This window comes from Vidua chalybeata, chromosome 14 (genome assembly GCF_026979565.1).
Source record: "Vidua chalybeata isolate OUT-0048 chromosome 14, bVidCha1 merged haplotype, whole genome shotgun sequence".
Classification (NCBI taxonomy): domain Eukaryota; kingdom Metazoa; phylum Chordata; class Aves; order Passeriformes; family Viduidae; genus Vidua; species Vidua chalybeata.
Genome location: NC_071543.1, coordinates 11,688,623 through 11,711,571, shown reverse-complemented (window position 1 = coordinate 11,711,571; position 22,949 = coordinate 11,688,623). Strand labels below are relative to the sequence as shown.

At 39.2% G+C, this 22,949-nt stretch overlaps 1 protein-coding gene across 1 annotated transcript; it reads right to left on the bottom strand.

Moving 5' to 3' along the window:
• Positions 1-325: 325 nt before the first annotated feature.
• RADX (RPA1 related single stranded DNA binding protein, X-linked) lies at positions 326-21,682 on the bottom strand. The gene is made up of 15 exons (XM_053955850.1): positions 21,009-21,682; positions 19,496-19,638; positions 18,520-18,712; positions 15,269-15,377; positions 15,048-15,139; positions 14,831-14,953; positions 13,600-13,698; positions 12,893-13,060; positions 12,240-12,400; positions 11,634-11,827; positions 10,553-10,621; positions 5,836-5,915; positions 5,084-5,377; positions 3,717-3,899; positions 326-3,302 (listed from the first exon to the last, which is right to left on the bottom strand). Exons 1-15 carry the CDS (start codon positions 21,646-21,648, stop codon positions 3,157-3,159), a joined length of 2,694 nt encoding a protein of 897 aa, XP_053811825.1. The 5' UTR covers positions 21,649-21,682; the 3' UTR covers positions 326-3,156.
• Positions 21,683-22,949: the final 1,267 nt, after the last annotated feature.

The window sequence follows — 22,949 nt, the reverse complement described above, 5'->3', positions numbered from 1 at the left end:
CCCAGCCCACTCAGCTGACAAGCAGCCAAGGAATTGGCTCCTATCCCACTCTGCCCAGCCTGGGGCTCAGCCCCAGTCCTGGAGCACAGCAGGGGGAGAAGGGACAAAGAGACCCCCTTTTTCCTCTTTTTCTACAAACCCATGCTTCACACCATGTTGAAAGCCAAGAGAAGCTGCAATTGGTGGCACAGATGCTGATGGAAGTTCATCTATTTCGCCTTTAAAGTTCCTTGAAAAGAGTAAACATGGCTGTGGAGAAGATTCTCAGAAAATCAAAACAACTTACAAGAAGTAAAAAGGAAAGAAATGGAAAGAAACAATCCAAGAGGATTACATATATTAATTTATTTATATTCTTTGTTTTTCAGTGTTGCACAACTTCTACATCACATTAATTAAAAATTAGTATTACCTTTATGATCTAAAACTTAGGAACTTTTATACACTCAAAAGTACCACTAACTACATATGCCTACCTTCCTCCATTCTTTGAAATTAATGCTGAAAACACAAGAAACACGTACTTTTAAGGTTTCAGAGCACAGTTCTTCGTTCAGGTACACCTTCCACAGTAAAGAAATGTGCTCTGATATAATTTTGCCCTCAGCAGTAGCAATACACAGCAGCAATAAAGGTGATATGCCTTTGACATATTGCAGGAATAATGACTCTATATCTTAGCTTAATATGGCAAAACTATAATTTTGACAGACTCAAGCTCAAAAAATCAATTGTTTTTACACTTGTGTTAATAAACACTGAATGAAGTAAAACACCAAGTGGTTTCTTTGCAGAGGACCTTTGCTCCAGTCTGACAGTGCTGGATTGCAGGGAGGAGGGAGACAGGCAGTAGCAGAATCACAGTAACACTGCAGCACTTCAGCCACTGAACTCCACATATTAAGTTCAGTGTAATTTAGCAGGATGGTGACTCTACAGCATGATCCAAAGCAGTAAAATTCCAAGTCTACTACAGGCATTGGATATTCACCAGCTGCACACAGAAAGCCTGTGCTGCCAACACTGGCACCCCATTCTGCAAGAGTAAGTATCTCTCCTTCCCAGATTTTGCCACGAAAAATTTCAAACACTTGAGTAAAATAAAACTATATCCTTTAATGTTTTAAAACATTATCTATATTCCACATTATTCTGGTATTTCCTTTAGAGTTAGGAAGTCCTAACATACAAGAAGAAATGATTAATGCTTTATGTTTAAAGTGTACTAAGCAGTGCAATCCCACAAACAGCCTTTGGCTCCATTTCTATGGCATGGGGTGAAGGAAGGTGGCAGGACCATCTCATCAGTGTGGCTCTGTGACAATCAGCCACATCAGTCCTTTTGTACAAAGACAATTCCTTTAATAATTGCCTTAAGAACGAACAGTTTCATTAAAATTAGACTTCATCTGAAGTATATGTAAATAAAAAATATTGGCTGACACAGTCAGCATGGCTCAGTTTGGAACATGAAGTACTGTGTGATTCTCACTCTAGAGCAATGGCCTCTCACCTTCACATACCCATAAGCAGCACAATGACACAAATAACACTGCAACCCTACTCTTCTTGGGTTGGTATTTTTTCATTTTACCTTCTGTGGGTACTCTGAAAGGCATGAGTTGACAAACATTGCTCCAGAACTAATACTTCTGATTCATATTAAATAGATACAATACAGTCACATTTAATTGACTTTTAGTTCCAGTGCAATTTAAGTTAAACTATTCTTCTTAATATATTTTTAAACTGTAAACTACACTAGAAAGACACAATAATTTTATTAATTTAATGACTTTTTATCTGTAGTTGCCTGTGAACTTGTATGTAACAAAATCAATTACATTTATCTGTCAAATTACCATTAACTGAAGATAGGGCAGGGACTTGAAGACAAAGTCCACTGCCCCCAGGGCAGACAAGTGAGCTACTACTTGAAAGGTAATCTCCAATTACCAACAGGCTGCTAAAATGTGCCTAAGAATATATCTGTTCCTATAAATTAACTCTGTGGGCTTTGGTCAATAATGGTACAATTTACCTGGCAAGTCTCTGTAATTCTTTCTTCTCAAAGAATTGAGTTGAGAGCAGCATTTCAAATGGACACATAGTCAAATAGAAAAGAGCTTCCTGCTTGAAAATAATTTTGTAACAATCAGTTCTTTAAGTGATTTGAGGCTGTTTAACATGGAAGAAAAATGTGCTACTTGATTCTGGATCAGCAGGAGCCAGTTGCTCCTCGGTACAGGTAAAAAGTTGGCAGAATTTTCTAGTCTTTTGCTTTTGTGGAAGTAGCAGCTTCTCACAGTTGCTGAACTCCTTCATGTTCTCAGAAAACACCTAGAAATGATGTGGCAAACTGTATATCCTGCCATAATTAGCACTTCTTAAAGGCAGTTTTCTCTTGCAAAGCTAGAAGCAAGTTCCAACAAAAAAATCTTTTAAAAATATTTCATTACTTGTATTAATGAATAAAATATGTTAAAAATGTTTGGATGCTATACTGACTACCTAACACTCTGTGTACAAAAGCAGACATATAAAAACATAGCACCTGACCTTGCTCAGGTGAAAAGAACTGAAAGTGGTTTCCTGGATCATGGTACTAAAGGCACCACGGTATTTAATCCCTTTCACAGTAAGCTTCAAGCCTAAAGAGCAGTTAGGCTGCCTCTGGTAGTTTTCACTAAAATAGATCACTACAGAACATCAAAATTCTAATTTTCAGCCTAAATTTTTATCACAGCCCATTAATTCTTTTGCAAATACTGCCCTAAATATTAGGAAAGCTTGCCTCTCCTCAGTTCTCACCCAGATATCTACATTTTCTGTGCACGTTACTGCACAGGCAAAGAAAGACAGCTGACAATCACTTTGACTCCTTGGTATCCTGCCAAATTATCAGCTCACTGTACTGCCTATTCATCCTTCTTGAACATCAGTGACCAAGATACTGTCTCATCTGCTTCAAGACTGAAAAATAAAGGCAACAATTGTCCTTTCCAGTTACATGGATGACCATTACAATTGCCCTAAGATTTTGTATTTGTGTCTGCTAGTTCTAGAAAAGTGCAATGTGTAGAGGGTGTATTCAAATTACAGCAATTTTATTTCCCTCCTTTTGAACAATATACATTTGAAAATTAAGTTATTAAATTACACTGGATCCAGCACACCTGGTTCCACTGTCTTGTAGATTTTGCTCAGAAAGACTTCCACCTTATCATCACCCAAGTGACACATGTCCAAGATGCAGATAACGTGTTTGCCATCGAGCTCCTTCGCTGCTTTTACAATTTCATCTAGAAGTTAAGGAAAGGTGGTTTTAAAAGGTATTTGTATACTCTGTACACAATAAAGAGGTGTACAGAATTGATAATGTTTTCCATACAGTAATGCTCAACCTTCTTTCAGTGAAAAATTTTATTCATAAATTCCATCAGTAGAAATGATAGAATCAGAATTAGATATGAGTTTGTAGTTTGGATATTAAAATACTGTCTTCAGAAGAGGATAACAGCTCCAGCAAAAACTGCCTTGAAAGTTAACTATTACAGCCATTTACTAAAAGTAGTGAAATAGAATTCACATCTCTTTCACTGAAGAGGTGAACAATGTCTGATCTACACCAGAGATTTCTACAGAGGATTAACTCTTGCACTGACAGATAAACCAAGAAATGATAAATGAGTAACATTAGTGAAAGGCAATCTCACCTGAAAGAGGAAATGTGTCATGAAGCCTCCCACTGCTGGCAGCATTCTGCTGGCATGTAGAGATACAACTCATATAAGATAATAATGTATCATTCTGAATGTCTTCCAGTTGAAATACGTGGGGATTGTCAGGGCAAAACAGTGGAAGAAAAGCAACATCTATGGCTATGTCATGGTTTATACCTGTTGAAGAAAAATATTTTATGTTAGCAGAAAACTTTGTATTCAGCCCATCAGCAACTTTGTTCACCACTTCTCTTTTTTTAAACAAACCATTGCTCTGATTTTTATTTACATGTTTGTTGTCCATTAGTTAATAATTAATCTCTAAAAATATGTTTCTCTATAGAATTATACACAAGCACATTCAAATTGATATGATGTTATGAAATACTATGGTTTAAGGTTAACAATGCTAATAGTTCAGAAAATATTAAACCTTGGAAGCCATTTCATCCTCCTCTTAACTTCATCTGCAAAGGCAGAGAAATTAATTTTACAACCAGTAAAGCGTGCAATGCAGTGCTATTTTCATCTTCAATATTGTATTGTCAGTCCCAGGATTCTAACGACTTCAAATATTCAAACACCTTCTCTGCAAATGCCCCTCAGCAAATAATGAAAACTTTTACATTATGGGGACTTAACATGAGCATTGTTAAGCAAGGCAATTTCTGTCCCCTTTTAATGGGAAAACAAAATCAAACTTAATAACCCTCAATAAAGCTAGCAAACAGATATACATCAACTTGCATATTTATATTTTAATAAATAAAAATCAATCAACTGACACTTCATGTGAACCAGAAGCAGCATGGAACAGTTCATGAGTATGGCTAAAATACAGCCTTTCATTTTCTGCCAAGGAAAGAAGGCACTTTAGGAGCAACAGTATGAAAAAAACCAACTCAATGAGAATAATGCTGAAAAGAAGCATTTATAGTTGTTCTTTTTCCTTTTAAGAACACTAACTTGCTTCTGATAAACATCTCTCCATCAGAGACTCAGCTGGCAAGTGCAATTGAATAATTTGCCTGATTATGTCAGGACCTACTTCTAACTGAAATAATCAATAGTTTAAGGACTACACACATTTTTCAAATAACACTCGTAAGACTATACCAAAAACTGAAATTATACGAAAAGTGATACTACAAACAAGATATTCAGGCATTTCATTGAAAGGTATGTTTAATGAGAATAAAAATTACCCTAAATGGGGACTGTAACAAAAATCTAAAATGTCAATAATTTTTCAAACCTCAGGAAATACTCAGAATCAACTGATTCCTTTAGAGAAATCCATTCAGTTTCTGATGAATTTACACTGCTTTTGCTTAACCTTTTTTACAAGGCAAGCTACTTACCCAGAACTGTCACTTCATAATACCCAAGGCCATTAGTACTTTTAAATTCATTGATATTTTTATCTGTTCTGGCTTCTATTGGCTGGTGCACTGCTGCATGAAGGTTGTACTGTTGCATAAGTAAGTCTTTGTGCGCATAATCAAATTTACATGGAATACTTTCTGGGAAAATTTTGCTGTGATGAAAATAATTCATTAACTTGTCTTTCACTTGTGTCCACAGGTCACTCTGCCAGGAATCACAAGTTCTTCCAGTCTCTTCAGTTTCAGCTATATTACTCATTTCTTCTTGATCTATTATAAGCACAGAAAACATTTCGTTGCTTGTTATTTCGTTAATTCATTAATTGTATCACTCCTCTGTTAAATAACACATGATTTTCATTAGAAAATTTCAATTATGAACACATGGCAGAAATTAAAAGAGCCACAAGAAAATGTGAGGTCTCATACTATAAAGTGCTTCTGAGATACTAAACTAACTTAAAACTTGTACAAATTTATTGCCCATAGTGGGAAACCATCCAGTGCTGTCCTTTCAGCCATGCCTTAGAACCCAGCAGGGAACACTGAGTAGAATGACATTGATGATACATTGGTACAGTGGTTCCCCAGAGGCTGATGCAAGCAGATGTACAGAGGAACTGTCTTAACAAAGGTTATAAGGATATCTTTGTTGTCTGGTTCGGACCTGAAGAAAAGAAGTAGTCTTAAGCCTCCTATGGTTAATATGACAACTATTTGCAACGTACCTGTGCAAAACTGCAAACTGTCTGACACAGCCTGTCCATTTTTATCTTGCACAGAAGGTCCATGCTGATATTCATCTAAGCTATAAAAAGAAATTGATAGTGTGTATACATATATTTATTTATTTACCTTAAACCTAATTAACCTCAAACTCTATGCAGCAAAAGACAGACTTCTAATGATAAATGATACAAGCTCGAATGAATGAGCTGATTCCTTATTGTGAGAGTTGTATACAGCAGCTTGACACAACGAGACGCCTTGTGCTCAGGAAATCAGCTCAGCAGAGCTCAGGAGCAGCCCTGCCCGATTCCTGGCTTTGGGAAACAGACGGGGAAGGGTTTTGCACTGGCAGCCCGGTGTCTGCTGCCCTCTACCGGCACCTGGCCGAAACACCACGTGTGACACGGCCAAACATCACAGGTGACCAGATCGCAAAAACCGGCTGCCCAGCATGAGGCTGCGCTGTCCTGCCGTTCCCTTCAGCACCCAGAAACACAGCATGAACGGGGCCACGCCACCACTCCGGAATCCAAAATGACAGAAATGCCAAACCTCTATTTCCTGTGGACATACTGCCCTGTTGTAATGATCAGTTCAATGAAGCAAACTAGGTATTTGTTAGACTTTCTTTTTTTAATCATGAAGTTCTGAATTAATGGTAAGAAGCTATTCTTTATCAATCTCTAATAAATTACCTAGGATATTATGCAGAAGAAAAACATAAGAGGCACTCTGCAAGCAAATATGGTAAAATAAGCTCTTAGGCTCATGTATTCTTTTCTTCTTTATCAGAATATTCCTCTTATTAGAATAGAACTTACTGTGATGTCTGAAAAAACTTAGGGAAAGGACTATCTTGATTATCTTGCATCACAAACAACTGCAACAGGAAGACTTTGTTAAGGAACCATTAAAATTCCACACCATCAAAGCAGTTAACAATAACTACAAGGTACAAACAGCAAAAAAGGAATCAAAGATGAACATGCTGTTTACTGGACAGCATATTGTATTGATATTGTATTTCATAAGGATTTGCAGGTTTTTTTTTCTATTTCATACTATGGTGTATCTTGAAAATTTCATGTCAACATTTCCTAACAAATGGAAAATGTCTAAAATAGTATCTAGTGAAAACATAAAAGGGAATGCACTATGGGTTTTGAGTATGAAAGTATATTTTAAGAAATGCACTCCCATCATGGATGTATCATCATTGAAATGACCTCCTTGTGATGTCCAAATCTAGGCACAAAAGAATCCTCACTTAAGCAGTAAGATCTGCTCACAATTACTGCTCACAAAATTAATTTTCACTTTTGAGATTTGGACCTGTCAAACGTAAGATGAAACCCCAGCACAGTATTAAGAAAGGCTTGCTCAGAAAGCAGCGTGTCAAGTTAGATACACACCAACTTCTCTCCTCATTAAAGCAGAGGGTTAAACCAAGTCATACTGCTGACAAGGGGATATTGTGGAAAGTGGATATCATGGGTTTTTTTCTTTTAAAATTGTCTAGATTTGGAAGTGAACAAGCTCTGATTTAAAGGAAGCAGAGCCTCAGGAAAATATGAAAAAAACTTGTCATGGTTTTTCCCCACTTCTTTCACAGATCTGTAGCTGGGATAATTTCTACCTGCCCAACACATTATTCCTCCAGGCCTGCTTTGTGCTGGATGTCTGAAGAGCCTGGCTTGAGCTAGGCTTGCAAGGGAAACTACATGTCTCTAACACAGTCCAGGTGCTTCTTTGTGAATGAACCATCTATGTCTGCAATGCACCTGAGGCCACCCAAATCCTTCCACTTACTGCAATGTGCTCCTGCTGTTGTACACCAAAACACCCACAGCCTATTTTACCTATGCCAGCTTTAGGAGAACTTGTGCCCTGTCAGATTTGCTGTTTCCAGCCTGCACTCTGCAGCATCCCCCTTTGCACAGATGTCCACTTGAAAAAATCCTTTCTTCATTGTTTTCAGATACATTGATATTCAATTTGTCATTCATTTTATTTTAAAGTATTGTCATCAAAAATAACATCAATCAAATCTATGGCAGATAGGTATTTTGAGAAACTACTGGGAAAATAAGCATGGCCCAATGCTTCACACCTATTTCCTAAGCACTGGGAATATATGTCATAAATGAAATTAAGAAAAAAAAATAGTTACAACTCACAGCTATGCCCAAATAGTGCAAGGAAGTAAAGTGCCTCGAAACAGCACAAGAAAACATCCCACTCACTGATAAAACTTTTTTTATAGACTGGTTTGAAATGAACAAACTGTTCTGACACCATTGTGATAAACACATCTACCACAGCATGTAACAGAGAGACCAAAAAGCTTTTTATGATAACTTGACAAGTCTACAAGAATTAATTTTTAGTATCTACCAATTTCTCCCTGACAAGTTCTGATTTATGTGAAAAGGGGTTGTGAAGGAAACATCACATGCAGTGAAACTTTCAGTCATACAAACCTCAAGATGAATTTCCCTATATTATAGAGTCCCCATTGCCTAGCTGTCACATCCACAGGAAGGAAAAAGGACAAAAGTGTCTATGTGACAAAAAATACAGAAGTGAAACTACAAGGACAGAAGCAGGCAAACAAGTTCATTTCATGCATGGAGTGGGAGCATGTAGTGCAGCATTTCCATAGTAACACACTAAATTTACACACTACATTTACAAAGATTAAAATTCTAAGAAAACTACTGTGCTTCTTTCACTTCCACATAAAAATAATCCTGTCTGAAATTCCTGATCTTTCCTCATACACCGTCGCTTCATTCTCTATAAATTAAATTACTTTGGAGTACATTAAATGCTTAGAAGTACCATTATGTAGAAGATCTTTACTAGCAAGGATATAAATATCAACAATAGTACTAAATTACCCAGTTTCTTTGTTCTTTCTGAAACCCTTAAAAATCAGGTAAGTTACCTCAGAAATGCAGGAACTGTAGCTGTCAATATAAAGCCTCAAAATAAACTCTTACTGCTTATAATAACATACAAAAGTCTTGATGCAGAACAGTTTAAGTTAGAATATGTACTTTAAAACATATCTCTACTATTTGGATTCAATGATCCTTGTGGGCCCCTTCCAACTCAGAATATTCTCTGAAATATGTGAAGATTGTTAAAACTACTGTTGTTATTTCATCAACATATTGAAGTATTTCAGTGAGAGCTGACATTCTGCTAAATCTAAAGAACAGAAAACAATGCAAATTTAAAGTATGTCAGCCAATTTTCTATTTTTCTTTGGCAATTTGGAGAATTCAGCACAATTCTATAGTTAGTTACAGAAATACACAAGTTACCTTTTAATTATATAGAGTGAAACTGCTTTCCATAATCCAACACAGACTTTCTCCTCCTTTAGCTGGGGTTCTAGCACTAATGGCATACAGTGGACACACAGGTAGCGAGGAGAGTAGCAGATTGAGAAAAGCAGAGAACAAAGTAAACATGCCTTAACTTCTGGCTTCACCTATAAGAAATGGGGAGAAGACATTCTTCCCATCCTCCCCCCACCCTGGGTAAAGTGGAACATTTCTCAGCAAGCAAAAGAAAACAAGATTCCTTACAGTCAAGGAAAATGTCCTGATCTTGCTATGGATTTGTACCAGAAGCCCCTGCAAACTTCTGCACCACCTGCAGAACTGTGACCTTAAGCAAGGTGATGCTTTCAATGAACCAGCTGCAAAGTCAAGTAATCATTTCTCCTAGAAAATGCAGTTTCTACCAAAAAGACCAGGAAACAACAGACACATGGGTTCAAAAGAGCCTCATTTATCCCACAGAAAAAGCTGCTGCAAATTAGCTTCCAATAAATGTGTTTCAAGAAAATAGGCATGCTTGTAGGGGAGCAGTACTGGCAGAATGGTCAAAAACTCTGATCAGCTCCCTCATTACCACTGTTGCCCTCTTCCTAGCACTGTGATTCTTGGGTTTAGGGGGGAAAAGGAAGAGATGCTAAAAGTAAACAAAAAGGCAACTGAGCCATATATGTAGTCATGACACAAATCCAGATCACTCCCAAAATACACAAACATCCTAAATTACTAACACCAAGGAGTTCAAACATTCAAGTTGCTCATGTTCTGTCTGGAACAAGTGACAAGAATTTATGGCCCTTAAAAATGCTCAAAGGAAAGAAGCTTGTAGCCCCTGGTTAACAAATAACAATGCTCACTCAGTTTTCTTAGTAATTTCACTTTTGTATTTATTTCAGTAGGTTCCAGACTTGACAGGGCTCTGGATTTGAAATTCCTCTGTGGACTTCAAAAAAACCCCACCTTCTCTGGATCCAAACTAACTTATTTAACAACTGAGTGTTGGGGAGTGAAAGGAGCCAGGGGAGTGGCTTCCCAGGGACAACTATTCTTACACCTCTGTAGCATGAAGAAAAATGTACAGCTCAGCCACCACCAGAAAATCCATTCATTACCATGATGAACCTCTGTTATTATATATTCCTTAGTAGAAGTAGTAGCGATATAAGATGTTTAATAACATGCTCAAAATTAAGTTTCAGATATATTTAGAGTCAGTGCAGACAAGTGAATAGAAAACATGAAACTCTACCCTGGTCTGTTCTTTCATTTTACTTCCTTAGAAGAGATTCCCGATCTGTAAAATTTTTACTCAGAGTATTTTTGTTTGATTATTGCAATTATTCAAACCAATTAATTTCACATGACTTACCCTAGTTTTCTTCTTACAGTCCGCGTAAAATAGGGGTAAGACGATACAGGACTAACAGATGTACCTCCCCTTAAAGTAGGAAATTCACCATTACTTTTCAGTATCTATTTAAATGGAAGTTCACAAAGCAAGGGACTTTGATGTTTTTCTTTTAGGCAGAACTAAACTAAGACACTCAAATGCTGGAAGCTTTCATATGGAATAGAATCCACTAAATTTGCTATAACACTGCCAAGACAAAACTTCTATTTACCAAGGTAAATACTAAATCTTCATTCAATGCTAATTATATTTTATTTCATTTCCCCTCAAAACATTCTAAATATCCACTCTCTTCACACATTATGACTTCTGAATGTGAAAAGTGAAGAAGAAAATATACCCTTTATAGTATGAGAAATCCACTGCAAAAAAACAGATGTGACTGGCCTGACTTTTAAAACTTTCCACCAGGCTCTCAATAGTGAGTATGGCTGTATTAGATTTTACACAAGTGTTGCAACAAAGAGCAGTCTTATACAAGCAGTTACTTTACTCCTGAATTTAACACAGTTGTATCAGATAAATTACAAGTTATTTTGAGCCCTTAGGTTAGCACATGACCACCATTTACTTTCCTTTCTGACAGCAAGTTACAGCTACATGCAGTACACCCCATTGCCCTGAAATCAAAAGTAAGATGCGTTTGAAATTAAGGAACATGTATACCTGATTCTGCATTTTCAGCCAAGCTATCTGATTTCTTCACATCACTGTAACTGTTGTTTGTTCCACAGCTATGTCACTAAACTACATTTGGTTCAAGTATTAACTACTTTTATTTCAAATCTGTGAGCTTAGTAAGAAAGTAGTATAAATATTAATCAGAAGAGAGCACTGCAAACCTACTTTAATTAATCCTTCATTAGCATGAACAGTGTAATTGTCATCACCTATGCTAGGAAAAGTACATAATTACATTTCAAAGATTAAACTATATAAGCTTTTAAATCTTTCTTATTACTTTCTACAGCCTGGGCTCTGGCCTAATTTCTGAAACACTTTTTAGAAGATCCACCACTTATTTATGAAGACAGCTTACTGTTCTGCATCTCTTCTGACTCTGCGTGTTGTCTTTCTCTTAGCTGAACTCCCCTTTGACAGCAGAGCTTGGTGCTGATGCTCCCCAGGAGTGCAGGGTGGCCCCAGAAAAGACTTAACTTCTTCATTTTTTCCCTTGTCAACACAGTCTTCTTTGGACACAGAAGGACTTCCAAGAGACTGAGAGGTATCTTTCTGCAACAACAGTTAATTGATTAAGATTTTCAATGCACTTAAAGCTATTTGTTCCAACTCAAAAACCTGAAAATTTCTGACAGTCAACTTACATCTAGCAAAAATTATACTCTAATCATATTAATAAGGTAAATTCTGTCTAGGAAGTGACAAGTGAGCATGTTGCAGCAGTTGCCTCTCCCACACTCCAATTTACATCAGGTTATCAGTCAAACTAGTAACTTTTAAACAGTTACAAGTTTTACAGAGGACTGCCAGAACACTTTCAGAGAAGCACTGAATCATTGCTTTTTAAAATTTTGCTCTCAAAAATCAGATTAAAAGACAATGTAATTATGTTCTGAACTCAAATGTAAAATTCTCCATTCTAATGACAATCACAGCTGCTTTGGCATTAACTCACACACCATACCTGGACGAGTTCCCCTCCTGGGGCTTCTTCAGCTGCATTGCTACAGCTGATGTATCTTATGGCCGTAATTATTCCCTGAACAGCAATTCGCTTGTGTTCTCTGTAGTGCAGCTCTTCAATCTGTTTCCCTATTTCACCTATGGGTTTCAAAACTGATTCAACTGCAAAAAAGAAATTTCCAGAATAAAGTTTTAGAGAACAAAAATCTCTGAACACAAGACTAAAAAGAAGATTTTTTTATTTTTACTAAATATAAATTGATTTAAACTTATGCTTTTAAAGAATTCTAAACCTTTTTGTTATCCACATCACATGTAAAAAAAAATTAAAACAATAAACCTTTTTAGCTCATAAGCATCCCTTGGTATGCATTATCAGACACCACAATTTCTGTTTCAGGTGAAATTTCCAGTTCAATGTAGCCTTCAGAATAAGTATTTTTAATTTCGATGTGGCAGAATATTCAGAGTAAAACATCTGGGTATATGTGTAGCTCATGTCAGCTTCTACAATTCTCCTGCAGCTAGCAATGCAGTATTTTCTGTGAGGTGAGGATTTAGCCTATAAAACATTTACTCACAAAAGGGAGCTTTTCTTGGAGTAAGACTGACTGGAAAAGGCCACAAATCTTAAAGATATTTCATACATGATACCTTCATTGTTTTTACAATATTTCAAAAAGCTATCAGGAGGTCGTGGAAAAGGGTAATAGCCACCGATGACAGTTTTCTTTATTTGATCAGCTTCACTTTGTGATTTCGTCCACTGAATAAAGTTTTTTACTTTGGCATCCTTGGTGTATGGCTGGCCCTTGTGCCACCCTTTGAAGACAAAAGTAATCAGGTATCAAAACCAAAGCAGGCAACTGACATTTGTTCTCATTTTGAAAGTCCCCTGAACACTACTTAGAAAAAACAAGAAAATCCTGACAAGAGAGTGCAAAAGATGTCTTTTGTCAAAAGTGTTTTACAAAATTAGTACCTTGAATTCCTTGACTACACTTGCATTTGACAATGAATTTCAAACGTTAAATAACAGAAAAACACAAAACAAGTAGCAATAAAGCTCCTAGAATAGGAAAGCTGCAAGTGTTTTTTAATGTTTTAAGTAAGTGGTAACTGCCTATCAAAAGATTAACAGCCTGAAAGAATTAGGAAACATGTCTTAACCTAGAAATACTTTTCATAAGATAAACCCATTTTAATGCCTCACAAGAATGCCATTTGCCTTCTTGTCTTCTGCAGTGATGTTTCCTTATTACCTCATAGTCTCTTACTGATTATTTGTGCTGTGAAATGAAAACACCCTTTCCAAAAAAATAACATGAGAACTACATAAAACTAGAACTAGTTTAAGTTACCTGTAATGAATATTTGACTTTCATTTGAAGTCGTAAGGTAAACTGTCCTGGAAGGATTCTCAGTCATCACTCTCATCTGTGTACACACCAAGTATGTCACTGGAGAAAAAAAAAAACTTCATTTTTTTCCCTGACAGTTCATTGATTTTAGAATAGCAAGACTGACACACACTGGATTAATTTTATTAAGTCCTCTAAACAAGGCAATTTAGTTCTTGACCCTACAAATGTTTCATGCATGTTTTGAGTCTCCATTATAAATTACCATATGGACATGCAATTAAATCTTCAATTTAATTTCAGCATAGATATTACAACTAAAACATGAGATACTTCATCGGATAGGTTATCTCTGAAACAAACAGTACAAACACTGGTACTAGATAGCTGTGTTTCTTAAGGATAAAAAGTATAAAATGATGAGAAATTATGGCATGCCACTGCAAAACTTCTATACACAGCTCAAACTTACTCTTTTGGTAGTATCTCAGTTAAACACTGGAATGTCATTCTTTCCCACTTCCCCAGAACACTCAAGATGAATGCAGCCATAATGTAAGCAGGACTGCATCTGGTGCTGCATCAAATGTTATAAAAAATGCATATCAACACCAACCATCCTTAAAAAAAGGATGAGTGCTTGGAGGAGAAGAGAAAGAAGGCAAGAAGAAATATTTAAAGCTCTTTTAAAATCCTTAATTAAGAATTCCCTAGTTTAAAATTTATTGCTCTTAGCTCATGTGTGATAACTAACACAGCTGAGTCATGATTGCTGTTTGGGCAAAAAACACTGTTTCAAAGAAATGAAACTTTTCCACTTTCACCTCTCTCTTCGTTCAGTCCTCTTAAATTATTCCTGTCTATAAAAAAGCAGGTATTTACAAGTCAAGAGGAGCAAGAGATTTGACCAGCTGCTGCCTTTAATTGCCTCTGATGCTAGAGACATTGCCCAGGTTCTTCTTAACAGAAACGTCTGAAATGAAGGAGATCAGAGGAGCCCCTGGCCCAGCTATCCATCTAATTGTTTACGCTGACAGACTGCAATTTGTAAGGGTTTCAAATATTTAAACTATTTTTTATTCTTAAATTTTAATTTCTGATCCACTATCTTCTGCTTGAGAAGATAAATTGTGGCATTTTTTTACTCAGTGGAAACTAATCTCAGAAATTCACAATGAACTAGAAAAACATTAAAAATAATTATTAGTAAGTATTATAGATTGATGAATACTTGGATGAATATGCTCAAACACATCTGGCTGAGAAGTTGCAAACAATTCCAGTATGAATGGTTGGTCTGAGGTCCCATCAATGGCATGTGCCCAACGATACAGCCAGAAGTCTTCACTGTGTTCTAGATAAACAAATATTAAGAAAAATGTATGAGCATTTACTTAGAAATTTAGAAACTATGTGATAAGTTCTTAAAGTCATATTTATAGAAAAACCTCTTTTTCTGGCTCGCTCAGCCCTTCCTACAAATGTCACAAGACCAATAACATCACAGGAATGATTGTGCGGTAAGTCATCCAGCTCTGACCTAAAAGCAAAATAGAAGAAAGCTGGGTAAGCTTTCTCAGAAACTCTGCAAAAAGCATTTCAATTAACATTCACTGTAAGGTAGTGTAATTTAAATTCCAGCTTGATAACCAACAAAATTCTATTTTACCTTGTGATAAACCTATATTTAACTTCAGGTAATCCCCACTCCGGCTTAACCATTTCTTCCGGAATAATACTTATTTCAGTAGGAGGATCTCGAACATTAAGGCAAATTTCTGACAAAGAAAAAAAGTCAGTAACACTTACAGCATGAGTACAAATGATGATGATCATCATTGTTATAATAATAATATAATAAAAGTAACAACACCCATAAAGAAACCAGGCTAAAGTTTCTTAAATATTCCAACTTTGTGAAATTATTCATCAATTTCTCTGAGTTCAGGTTTTTATCAAAATAAAGTAAGGAATTCAGGTACAACAAAGCAATTTTATCATCTGAGTAATGTTAAACTTTCCAACTGCCTACATAAGCCAACTAGTCCAATCCAGGCAGTATTTTAACAGGAACAAATCCAATCATACTAATTAGACACAAAGTACTTTTTACACTAGCTTTGTTGTCAAATGTCACTAAGTCTGAAACTGATGTTCAGACAATGAAGTAAAACAGAACTGGTGCATGAGAATTTCCATATCTAATGCTAGTTTGGGTAATTATTAACAGGATAGAAATACACCATGGCCATGGAGGAAAACAAAAGGCATTCCCATGCCTATTCTATAAAACCTGAACATTTTAATTTATTTCTCAGACTGTTTAGATGCTAAATTACAAACATGGTGGAGCACTGGGGCACCCAAGGTGTTCTTTAACCAGAGTAAAAAAATAGAGGAAGAGTGGCTTCAGCTTCTAGAATACACAAGGCAGTACTCTGTGGTCTCATTACAGGACAAATCTTGCTGGTATATAAAAGACAGAGTCTGATGAAATTTCTTGGGTTTGAGTAAGGGATTATTCAAAAAATGCACCCAGGAAAGTAAGTAAGTATATATAAATAATGCATACAACTGTTTAGGTAATTATATTGGGTGCCTCACCCTGGCAGCACAACATTAGGAAGGTGTTTACTTCAAGTCAGACCCTCTACTTAGGAATATTCTCTAGGCTTCTGCTTCCTAGAAATGTATTTGGAGAACAATTGTGGTTTTGCATATGGTCATTTAGGACATATTGCCAAGAAAATTCCTGAAACAAAACTTTCCCATGCATCAAAACTATGTCTCAATTGTTTCATTATTTTGAGATTAAATGAATGATGATTTTGAGATTAAATGAGTATCATACACTCAGGTCAGGATAATACCCTGGCTAAGGTCAGTCCACACAAAGGCTGTCATCAGTGCCACACAAATTCAATGATGTGTGAAACTGAAAATATGACACTGCCTGGCAGTGGAATTCAAGGCATTGGTACTAAGTTCCAAAGGTTTTAGGTTGTGAAACAGCACCTCTCAGCAAGTCCCTCAATGCTGCAGCTGCAAACAGAGGCCAGCAATGCAGAGCTCACTCACAGAAGTCTAGGGATGTGCCTGAAGCATAGAGCCCTGCAGGAATCTCCATCTGGAAACCCTTTAATACTGGGGAATTGATAACTCTCCAGATACACTGTACAATATTTGCAGGTGAATGGTTCTAAGGACACACTGGAAAGTTGGGATTTGATGGAATTACAAATTTAAAATAAATGAAAAAAAAAAGTAATTGTTACTTTTGTGATTTAGTGTAATTGAAACCTGAAATATTGTCCCACATTGAGAATATAGAGATACTTAGTGAAGTAATAATTTCACTTCATCTGAACAAAAAAAACCCAAAACCCTCATGCAATGGATGCATAAAATAATGCTCTAGAATTTTTTTCTGGATGTTCTGTTCTTTTGTGACTCTGTTCTTATAGAACATATGGTCATACCATCCATCCATGCATCATGTGAATTCATATTAAGACAAAATTCTCAGCTTTGTGCAAGAAACTGAGATTCTGTACATACTTTTGTGTGAAGCAAAGATTGACAGTTTCTGCAGTTTATCTGTGCACCATGGTGCTTTCCAATGGAGTGACTTCTAGTTCTTCCATTACACAGCTATTACCCTTTACAGCCCAGTGGCTGACTTGGCTGGCCATTTTGATCTCTTTGTTACCACTTCTACCCCAATAATGCTTGTAAGAAATCAGAAGTGCAGAGTAAATAGGGCCATGAAAATGCAAAGATATTTGCCCATAGAAAAAGTCACCTCAGATAGCATATTTTATTGTCTTCTTTGGATAAAAAAAGTTTTGTGGCAATTATAATTGTTTTCAGGGTTGGCTTGTAATTGTCATCACCTTCCCTCACAAACTCCCATTCCTGGCTAAACATTTCTATCTATCTTCCTGTCAAGCCATCACAAATACTTCACACACTGAGATCTGGTTTTAATGCAAATATTTATCAGTCAGGGAAGATATTGCTTCTGGCAGTGAAAACATTGCTTATTTTTGTGCACTGTAGCTAACTTTTTGTGCACTGTTTCCTAACTCCATTAGGAAACTGTCATTGTCAGTAAGTTATACATAGATCACCCTTCACCAACATGCATATTGTTTCAAGAACTTATTTGAATTTTCTGAATGTTGGCTGTCATTTTGTTCTGAGTACAAAAGCACAAAATGGGAAAGAGCTCATATAGAGTGAAGGAAGAGAGAAAACAACCCCAAAGTCGATCAAATCCAGTTTGAAAAGGCCATTACTGCTATATTGCAGGACTTGTATTTTTGTAGTATAGCTCCTTTGAGTACCTGCCACACTAAACAACTGGCAAGTAAGAAAATGCTTTCTCACAGCCAAGGAATATTCTTCATACACATCCTCCCACAGTGATGCTCTTTCAGCACACAAAAGTCATCAATGCAACTTTTCATTTTGTGGAGCTGTGCAGATACTCTGGGCTTTGACAGTATACACTAAAAATCTAAAGCCAGATGAGGTGATAATGTCCTTCAATGACCTGGAAAAAGGTGTGAGCAGTGTACAAGTGATATGTGTGTGATTAAGCAGGAAGTAGAATCGAGTTAAAAATCATTACCAGAGGCCTATCTTTATAATCTCTGTTCCTGATACCAGGGATTTTTTTTTTATTTCTTTATTTTTTAAATAAAGGTTTTAACTAATTGTGGCAGTAAACTTGGTAGACATGATTCAATATAAACAGGAAACAGCATGAACCTGGACACTTAGACACCTTTCAGAAGTACAAATTAAGGATTTATACCTTATCGATTAACATCAGCAACAGATCACTTTCTATTTTACATTTACTACTTTGCACAGCTGTATTTCATAGACTCAAAATAGGTTTCTGCAATACTTAACCAATTGTAGCAAATCTCTTCATCTGTGAATCCCCTGGGGTGGGGTGTGTTTTAAACGGGTAACTGGATTTGATGGCATACTTGGCAAGGAGCAGCACTGTGCCAACCTTCATACTGTGATACCATTCAGGACACAGCGAATTCCACAAAACCATTGACATCATGCCTGAGCCATCAGCAACTTCAAAGTAAGCCTGAGGGGAAAAAAGAGACAATATACAGTCATCTTATTTATTATCATTCTGCTAGGTATTTATTTTGGATAATGCACAAGTATTTGACTCATAAATTATTTCTCTGTTACAAATGGATATAGAAGATGTTCCAGAACTTGTACTGAATACTAGAGTGGAAAAAAATCCCCGATTTTTAAACTGGGCAAATGCTGAATCTGAAACTGAGCAGTAAAAAAAGATTTTTAAACTAACCCACTACACCTCCAGTCTCCTTTTCCAAGAAGTTCAACACAAAAATACAAGTTAAATCTATTAGATTTAAGTTAAATATATTAGAAGGTTAAATATATTAAATATATACAAGTTAAATACACTAGAAAAATCATTAAGAATTTTACAGTAAAATAATCTATCTGAAAGTCAACAGATGAGAGAATCAGGGCCTAGAAATATTTTAAATATCTTGCCTTTTTTTTTTGACAGGACATACTAACTCCAACTTTCAAAGCATAGAGACCAGAAATGTTTAGGCTGTTAAACTATTAACACCTGGAAGTACCCATTTTTTCACAAAAAACTCAAATGAACTACAGTAACTGAAATACAGCCACTAAAGTTTGTACACATATGATCACAAAATTCAGCATTTCCTGCTCTAAAGAGCTCAGCATTTTTGTAAAGGCCACATTTTTCATATAAAATAGCTATAAAGTTACTTTATGTGCTTACTATATGGGAAAAAATATTTTCAAATATCCTACAGCAATTTGAGTGTTAACCTATGCATTTATCCCTCTTTACCTGATAAGGCATATCCATTTTTTTCTCTGGTTTTCCATAGTACCTTAGTCTAGATTTGTGCAGGATTCTCACAAGAAGTGGATGGAAATGCACTCTGCTTCTCCATGTCATTTCCAGATGACCAAGATTAGTCAGTTTGGAGACTAAGGTTAAGGGGAGGGGAAAAGAAAAGACCGAAAAAGAGCATTCATGATTGAACATCTAAGTTTTCAGGATTAAAGTGGCAGGATGCTACATGTATTTTATTAATGTTTCTAACATTTAAAAAGGCTCATCTGCTGATATCATTCACCAATAAAATTCTGTTATGAATTATCTGCACACAGCATAGGTTTTTTTTTGTTTTTTTTTTTTAACTGAGAGTGATGACACATTTTAAATGACACCAAAGTGTTGTCAGATGAGCAGAAGGGCTATTACAAAACCCACAGGTGTCAGCCTACAAGGGCATCACACTCGTGCAGAAGTGCTGTTATACCTCTCTCCTCACCAGGCTTCATGGAATGGCCTGAGCCCCCCAGAACTGACCACATTTTGGGTGGCAGCTTCTGAGTGTGAGCATCCAGCCCCACAGACCAGACACGAGACTGCTACTGCACCCAGTGTTTTTGACACCTCAGAAGACTGGGCACAAGCACCACAGCTACATATTTTCAGTCGATGTTCCTAGAGTTTAAAAAACTCTCTCAAAGCAACAGAGAATCACAGAAGGGGTTGGGTTCAAAGGGGTCATCTCGTTCCAATACTCTGCCATGGGAGGGACATGATGCATCAGACTAGGCCATCCAAGCTGGTCTTAAACACTTCCAGGGGCAAAGTATCCACAAGTTGACAACTCTGGGATACCTGTGCTAGTGCCTCACCATCTTCCCAGGGAAGAGGTTTTTCCCACAGGAGCAGGTGAACTGTGACACAGATGGCACATTCCCAGTGGGGCCAAACACAGCTGGAGGATACCAGGAAGCTCAGCCCAGCTGCACAAGCAATCACAGAATCAATCAGGTTGGAAAACACCCCTAAAATCATCGAATCCAACCTATGACCAAACACCACCCTGTCAGCCAGGCCATGGCAACAAGTGCCACATCCAGTCTTGCCTTCAACTCCTCCAGGGACGGTAACTCCATCACCTCCCTGGGCAGCCCGTTCAAATGTTTAACCACCCTTTCTGTGAAGGAATTCTTCCTAATGCGCAAGCAAAACCTTCGCTTAAGACTATGTGCCCTTTCACTGCAGCTCGTTGCCTGGGGAAAGAGCCCGAGCCCGAGCTGGCTACACGCTGCTGTCAGGTCATTGTAGAGAGCGAAAAGGCCCCATTGAACCTCCTCTTCTCCAGGCAGAGCCCCCTCAGCAGTCCCTCACAGGATTTGTGCTCCCGACCCTTCCCCAACTCTGTCGCCCAACAAACGGCAACAAACGCCCAACAAAACCGGCACCGCTTCCACCCTCGGGGTGCCCCGGGCGCCTCAGGGCGTCCCTCCCGCACCCCTACAGCCGCCTCCTCCGGGCTTACCATCCACATCCACCTGCACCGGGGGCCTGTCCGGTACCCACACGTCTCCATAGGGATCCTCGTTGTTCCAGAGCGGCAGGTAGTGCCTATTGTCCCCGCGGAGGGGCTGGAGCGGGCGGTGCCCGTCGGGCGGGGTGCCCGCGGTGGCGGCGGCGGTGCCCCCCGCCCGCTCCAGCCCCTCCAGGCAGAGGAAGCCGCGGTTCAGGCGCCTCTCGTCGTAGCGGTACGAGCAGCGGGTGAGGCGGAGGCGCGTGCCCGCCCGCAGGCGCGCGCGCTGCACGAGCCCGTTGAGGCGCGGCGCGAGGTGGCAGCGGTGCCAGCGCGCGCCGTCCGCGAGCGTCACGTCGTACCAGTACTGGGGGGGGGCGGCGGGCGGCGTCTGCGCCAGGTACCGCTCCACCGCCACCACCGTCACGGCCGGCGGCTCCGCGGGCGCCGCGCTCAGCTGCGAGGAGCCCTGCACCTCCTCAAACACCCTCTGCAAAGAGAAGGCCTCGCCGCCCTCCGCCGAGGCCGCCGCCCGGCTCTCCTCGGCCCGTTCCGGGGTAGGGTCCTGCATGACAGCGCTCAGGCCGCCCCTCCCGGGCGAGAGCCGCGGCCGGCCCCGGCAGCTCCCCGGGCCGCGGCTTCCCGCTGTCATGGCTGAGCAGAGGGCGCCGCCCCCATGGCGCGCGCGCGGGGCGGGGCGGGCGGGCGCGCGCTGTTCAAACCTCCAACGGCCGGGGCGGGGGCGGGGACGCGGGGACAGGGGGACACAGACACACACACGGATAGGGACGCGGACGCCGCGGCCGGGGAGCAGCTGCGGTCCGGAGCGGGGACGAAGCTGAGGCCTGGGGAAGCGGTGGGAGAGGCGGCCGCGGAGGCGCCGGCGATAAGCGGCCCGGCAGCGGCGGCGAGCGGCCCCGGGTGTTCCTCCGCTAGGCCGGGGGCCGCGGCTGCTCCCGTGCTGGCTCGCGGCCCGCCCTCGCCGCTGCACTGTGGCGGTGCCCGGCAGCTCGGTGGGACAGAGGCCCTGATCAGCGAGCAGCGCCTTGGTCCCTGCCTCCCTGAGAGAGTTCTGCCGCCCCTGTTCCTGGTTCCACAACGCTCGTCATTGCTTCTTCCTTACCATCAACGTGTTCCCAGTTGGGAGAGGCTTGTGCGTGCTTCTAATATTGTATTTGTCTTTTACATAGTTGCAGTCTGGGGGTAATCGTAATCGTTTTGCCATTGAAACAGTCTGCTGAGTCTTGCTTCTTGCTCCCATCCTCAGAAGAAATTCTTACTAGTGGCTCCTAAGTGTGTGACATTGAAATTATTATTGATTCTTGTCCCACTCAACTACCAACTTCTTTATCACACCACAGAATCAAAGAATGGTTTGGGTTGGAAGAGACTCTCTGGTTCCAAATGCTCTGCCATTGGGACATTTCCATTGATCTCATAAGTAGTCCTGTGAAAACTTATGGAGATCAATAGCTATGTATTTGATATTTTATTAGTGCCTGTATTTTTTTCTAGCGGAGGAAACAGATGAGGAAAGGTGGAGGTAGTTGAGCCTGTTGAAACCACAGAATTACAAGACTGAGAGGGGGTTTTATCAATGCCCACAAATATCTGAAAAAGAGGTATCAAGAGAATGGGAACAAGTGGTGTTCAGTGACAGGACAAGGGGCAACAGGGACACACTAATACACAAGGAGTTCCATCTGAATAGGAGGAAAATTTACTTTGAGGGCAGAAGAGAACTGGAACAGGCTGCTCAGAGAGGTTGTGGAGTCTCCTTCTCTGGAGATACTCAAAAGCTGTCTGGATGAGATCCTGTGCAAGCTGCTCTGGGTGACCCTGCTTTAGCAGGAGTTGGACTTGATGTTCTCCAGAGATCCCTGCCCACCCCAGCCATTCCAGCAGGACAGAGTGAGGAGAGAGAGGTAAAAAAAAAAAAAAAAAAAAAAAAAA